The sequence below is a fragment of the Egretta garzetta genome, unplaced genomic scaffold, assembly GCF_000687185.1.
Source record: "Egretta garzetta isolate BGI_Z169 unplaced genomic scaffold, ASM68718v1 scaffold224, whole genome shotgun sequence".
Lineage (NCBI taxonomy): Eukaryota > Metazoa > Chordata > Aves > Pelecaniformes > Ardeidae > Egretta > Egretta garzetta.
The window spans coordinates 364,744-371,018 of record NW_009259530.1 but is presented as its reverse complement, the minus strand read 5'-3'; the positions used below and the strand labels follow the sequence as shown (position 1 = coordinate 371,018).

General features: G+C 50.8%; 1 protein-coding gene across 2 annotated transcripts in view; it reads right to left on the bottom strand.

The window, feature by feature from the left end:
- The window catches only part of SLC4A4 (solute carrier family 4 member 4), a 152,161-nt gene that overhangs the window by 83,358 nt on the left and 62,528 nt on the right, over nt 1–6,275 (bottom strand). For both annotated transcript variants that reach the window (XM_009637579.1, XM_035893112.1), the window contains exon 3: nt 3,474–3,609. In XM_009637579.1, coding sequence (XP_009635874.1) covers nt 3,474–3,609 — 136 coding nt within the window. The remainder of the gene's footprint in view (nt 1–3,473; nt 3,610–6,275) is intronic.

Below are 6,275 nucleotides of genomic sequence, written 5' to 3'. Positions count from 1 at the left end.
AGAGGGCAGGGAGGGAAGGGGGGGAGGAAGGAAATGCCGAGGCTGCGGCTTTGCTGTAAGCTCGGGGTGCAGGAAAAGGGAGGTGCTTGCCGAGCTCCTAACTGCACAGCCGGAGCGCTTTTGGATCCTGTCTGGAAATACTGCTTTCGTGTATGGGGAAAAGGCACATTCCAGCGGCTAACATAAGGGGATTATTAAGACAAAACACACACACGTAAAGGTAAGGGAGCTCATAAGTTGGTCCGAAGGAATATTATTACCACCAGGTGAAATTATATTTAGTTCTGAAAAATGTATTACTTGAGGATTCATCAATTAGGCTTTTCATAGAATCATAGAATCGTTTGGGTTGGAAAAGCCCTTTTGCATGGGGTTGTGGTGACCCCAGGGCAGGACCCGGCCCTTGGCCTTGTTGACCCTCACCCAATTGGGCTGGGCCCACGGATCCAGCCTGGCCAGGTCCTTCTGCAGAGCCCTCCTCCCCTCCAGCAGATCCACACTCCCACCCAGCTCAGTGTTATCTTCAAACTGGCTGGGGGTGCCCTCCATCCCCTCGCCCAGGTCACGGATCACAGAATCCCAGCATGGCCGGGGCTGGCCGGGCCCTCGGGAGCTCACCCAGTGCCACCCCCCTGCCCAAGCAGGCTCACCCAGAGCAGGGGGCACAGGACAGCAGCCAGGCGGGGGTTGAAGATCTCCAGAGAAGGAGACTCCACAGCCCCCCTGGGCAGCCTGGGCCAGGGCTCGGGCACCCTCACAGTCAACAAGTTCTTCCTCCCGTTCAACGGGAACCTCTGTTTGTCCTTTCATTCTTTTTCGGTGTAACCTCACCATCTTTCTCCCACCTCCCTGCCTTGCAGAATGACAACCCCCATGCTACGGACACATCTTGGTCCTCAAATGTACGGTGCTGAGCCTCAAAACAGCCTGATGGCCTCCAGCTGCTTCAGCTCTTCTCCTTTTCCTACTTTGCTCAGTGTCCTGTAACGACCGCTGAAACGCGAATGCTCGCGGTAGCGCAAGAACTTGTCCATCTGCGCCAAGGTAAATCGATTACGAGCGCCAACAAAACGAACAAGGAGCACCCAGTGACCCAAATCTTCCTGTTACCTTTTAACAGCAATAAACCTTCCCTTTTCACCGCTCTATCTCTCATCCATTTACAGGGCTTTGTTGTGAAACCCTGCCTGCACCCAGGGTGGCTTTCCAAGCCGGCCCTTTGGCGCGAGCCATGGCCCCACACCATGATGGGCCAATGGGCAACAGGACCACGCAAAGGAGTATGACATCTCTGAGCCCTGGTTGGGGGGGATCTCACACCTACCATCAGAAATGTCACCGGGGGACAACTACAGCCCATTAATACCAGGGCCGTGCTGCAGACAGCTGAACTCACGTGCATCAAGAACCAGGATGGGCAACTGAAGGTCCCCTTCTGGCAACGCCTTCTAACCAGTAGCTTTAAGGTTGTGGCTAGAAATCTTCCGTGGCACATACTGGCTATTTTTCTATTGACCAGAACAGCTCTGGAAGGGACAGGATAGTTTGCTAAACCCTTTTCATACAAACCCTCTTTCCGGACAGCTTCCACGCTCTGCAAAGCCTTTCTGGCCAGCTCTAGCTGGCACGTCCTGCAGCAGGAGCCGCTCCGCAGCTTACGGCAGGATCGGCTGTGCAAGATTAAGTCCTTTCAGGAAGATACTGAACAATCCTGAAAGATCCTACTCTATGCAAGATTGCTATCAAGCAACCAGCCTGCAAGCCAGGAGGGCGGGCCACCGTCGGGAATTACACAGTGCTTAAGGCATGTAGGGGATACATGTGTCTTCAAAGGGAGAGAGTCACGTATCCAGCTTCACCTAGCGCTCCTACCCAAGCCCTGTGAAAACACATAAACCCAGAAATCATTTGCCAGAGAAGAAGGAAAGCTCCCTTTTTCTCTACAGCCACATCCCAGGGTAAGCTCCTCTGAACTAAGAGCGGAGGGCTCCGGACAACTGTCCCTCAAGAAACAAAAGCGCTTTGTGGTGGGTCACGGGGGACACGGGGCATCTTTCTTCCCGTGGCTGATGTTCGTGGACTTAAGGAAAACAGAGCTTCCCAATATTCTAAGGTCTGACTCGTGAACAAGCTTTAATTGTCATTAAAACCCCTTCCCAAAGACCTCTGCGTGGACTGAGGAAAGCATAATTTGCCGTAAAACACAGAGGTGGGGGCTACAGGTGACAAAATGCAAGTACTGAACTAACGATAAGAGGGAAGAGAAGCAATAAAGGGAGAAAAGGATGGCCAACAAGTAAGAAGTTAAAGAGTGAAAGGTGAAAAGTCTTTAAATAGGTTCTCCAAGAGCCTGAGAAGGAAAACTGAAGAAAGATAAGGGGGTAAGGGGGTAGGTGGTCGAGTGGTTCATTAAATTGCAGGTAAAGAAGATTAAGGTAACCAAACAACAAGGGCTAACTAGGAACACAGTCGGTGCCCTTCAGACTGGAAGGTGGGGAAAGAGCTTAGCCCAGGCACAATAAAGGAAAAGGAAAAGCCCCAGGTTAAGCGAGGGGTATTGGCACTAGGGAAGGAGGAGTCCTGGACTGCTCTCCGGCCAGGCGAGCACCTAGGGGCACGTTTCGGGCCCTCGCAGCACCCAGATGGCCATGAGGGCTCTATCCTTTAAGGCAAACCCAAGAAAAGTATTTTTACTGTATAAAGAGATCAAAACTTTGTAAGGCAAGAGGCTGAACAGCAGCCGTTAGGTCACGAATCCAATCCCACGGCACTCTCGGTGGTGCTCAGAAATAATCTATACGTAATGGGTCAAGCAGATCAGAAAAATATGCCAGGTTTCTTTGCAGGTTTGTTTTGACCATGGCTTTGGCGTGTGGTTTTTTTTTTTATCAAACCAATAGCAGCACCAAAGAAACCAGCAGAGAACCCAACCCAGAAACTCCAAGCAGGCAACCCAATCTGGCATTTAACACACACCTTGAACAACCTTCTCAAAAAGAAAAAGCCTTTCGGGTTTTTTGCCTATTTCAAATGAATTTCATCAGTAGCTCGCTAGGAGACAGTCAGAATTTCCCACCTTGTGGTGCTGGGGTCAGGCTCGAATCTGCTTTTGGGCGACAGAACGGCAGTAGTTCCAACACACCCGCAGCAGCTTTAGTCGGGCACCGATCTCGGACAGCTCCGGCCAAGACGTTGCCGTTCTCCGCAAAGCGCTCACGAGCCCGTACGTCTGTTGGCTCTCGATAGGCAAACTATCCAAACCAACCTGGCACTCCGTTTCTTGCTTTTAAAGGCACACTTAAACAAATCCTCCAATTCTCTCCCTTACTGAAGAACGGTAATTTGAACCACACAGGCTCCTTTCTGTGGGTTCCCCAAGCGATCCCATAGCACGGGTAATACCCCGGTTGAATGTTAAAAGGCATTTCCCACGGGGGTCCCTTCCCTTTCGGGGTAAAGGAAAAGCAACCCACCTTGCAGTCTCCTTCCATTCCATCTCTTGCCCGTCGACGGCCAGGAGTTCGTCCAGCTCCGTGAAGAGCTGCGGGGGCGCCGGGCTGTCATCTTCCTCCCCAAGGATGAAGCGGATGCGTTCGGCAGCGGGGGAGACTGCAGAGGTGAAAATACTGCGGTTAACGGCCTGCGAGATGACCAGGGACGTGCGGCTCCTCTCCGTCCCCTTCTCCCCAAAGCCATTCAGCTGTTTCTCCAGGCTGCCTTTTCCATTTGACATCCTATCGCTGCGGACGGAGGGGCGCGAGCGAGGGGACGTCTGGCTCCCTCTCTCCCCTTCCTTGCCTCTCACTTCGCTTCTTAAAAGTTCAAGCTGGGAGTAAAGTTCAGGAAAACCTGCCTCTTCCTACAGTCCTTAACTATGCTACAGCAATTTGCAGCCCTTGTAAAAAACGCGCTATCAAGCTCAAAACCAATATGCTCTATGGTGCGTGCCCAAGGACCTTTCGTACTCTGATCAGCTGAGATCCTTCGCCCCCTTTTTTATATGACGTAAAACCAGTTTGAGCCAAACCATTTTGGGGCTTGCTGCGGCAGCATCCCGTAGCTGGCTTTCCCCTCCCTGCCGACGAGGCCGGGGCTCCCATTGGCCTGCAAGGCTGGAACCTCCCCAGCCCCGCTGCTGGGAACCACGGGAATATTTAACAGAAAGGTTGTCTCATCTATACATGAAGAATGCGACCCGATGCATTTAGTCAGGCACCAACGCACTGCAAAAAAACAACTGGTCCCATCTGGATACAACCGCCCATTTAGGCAAAAGAAACTCTGTTCAAGACGTGCTCTTTGGAGAGCGCAAGCAAAGCTCATTTGCATTATTAGCTCGACAAAAAAGGAGCAGAAACCCCTTCCTGGTTAAAAAACATGCGTGATTCAAAATTAAAACCCAAGACCATCACTGTCCACATCCCAAGACCTAAGGGCATCTCCCAAAGGCAAGTGGAGCTCACACCACGGGAGCCACCTTGCTGGAGGACTTCTTGGGGTCTGCAGGTTTTGTCTGCTCATTATCCCCTTACGCCGAAGGTGGGACCACGTGAAATGTCAAGGCAGGCTTCCCTTCTGCTGGATGTTTATTAGCATTAGAGTTAAACAGCAGACTATGAACTTTGAACGGTTTTGCTAAAAACTCCGTTCTTTTCAAAAGATCAGCTGGCTGGCTGTTGCAAAATAATTAATTACTCCAGGTGTCCAAGCGCCAATGATTCTTCCAGGGCAAACAAAGTCTCAATTTGTAATGTGAAAAGAAGAGCCCCTAAGAAACGTGCCCTCTTCTCCCCCCCCCTTCTTTTTTTTTTTTTAAAGAAACTTTCATAGCTTTCTTCTTAAATTATTCAGCAAAGATTGACGCAAACTGATTTCTTCATCCGTTAGGGCGATGATGCTTTCATGATATAAACAAGATTTCTACTGAAAGTACCTCTGCAGTCAGACGCCCTTGCATTTACGCCCTTGCCCGGGCACCCAAGCGCATCGCCCGGCGCCGGCCCCGCCGCTCAGGCTGAGGGGACGCCACCACACAGAGCCACGCTGCTGGCGACCCCTGCCACGCTTGGGCCAGGGTCACAGAATCGTCCAAGGTTGGAAAAGAACCTTTGAGATCATCAAGCCCAACCGCTGAATGGTATGGAGAGCAGAGGCTGTCGGGCACCCATGCACCTACCACTCTTCTGGCTTTACATGTTTGTAGGGGAGCCACGTGTCCCCTCGTTAGCATCCCAACCCAGCGCCAGAGAGGGCAACCTCAGAACACGCTACAGCAGCCTTCCAACGCAGACCAGCCAGGCCAGGCCTCGGCCGCTCTGCGTTGCCCATCATCCAGTACAATTCCCAAAGGCTTTCCTTCCCATTTCCCACCAGCCCTTCCTTTGAGAAAATCCATCGCTCCCCACAAAACCAAAAGCTTTCCTTTGATATGCCTCTAAAAGAACAGAAAAACATTGCTAAGCTGAATTTACAGAGATGATAAAATGTGGTGGGATGGCAGCATTAGGTTAACGGTTGGACTTGATGATCTTAAAGGTCTTTTCCAACCTAAATGATTCTATGATTCTAGGTTTAGTTATAGAAAAATGCCCATTACCCCTCTTGGCAATCAGCGCTCTGACATAACCGCGAGTTCCTGCAGAATTTCTCCTTTTTCTCAGAAGCTGCGAGGTGCATAGCGAGTATTTGATCATTCGACTTGGATGTTAACAGATGTGCTTTGCAGAACAGTTCCAAAATACATCTGCAAACACACAACCTTACGCGTGAAAATTTTCCTTGCAAGTATAAAAGCCATTTGGACTAAAAATCTGCACCTAAACCACAGTTAGAACAAACATTAGGATAAATAATTAAGATTATCCTATTCTAAAAGCACAATTAGGCACAGCACTGCATGCAGTCAGCCCCAACCCACCGCTGGTGCCAGAAGGTTGAGCTGAACCCGATGCGCCCGAGCATCAGCAGGCAAGGTTCAATTTCTCGCACGTGCCTGAGGGCACACACCTCTTGCTAGGTGTAGGTAGGACAAAATGCCTCCTCAAAGATTCAGCCAAGGCCTTTAAACACAGAGAATTAAAAGGTGATGCCCGGCCAAAAGAACACGCAACAGCTTATTGCATGAGCTCGCAGACTTCCACGATCTATTGCCCCATCTAATCATAGAATCATAGAATGTTTTGGGTGGGAAGGGACCCCCAGAGGTCACCCAGCCCAACTCCCCTGCAGGAGCAGGGACACCTTGAACCACATCAGGTTGCTCACAGCCCCGTCCA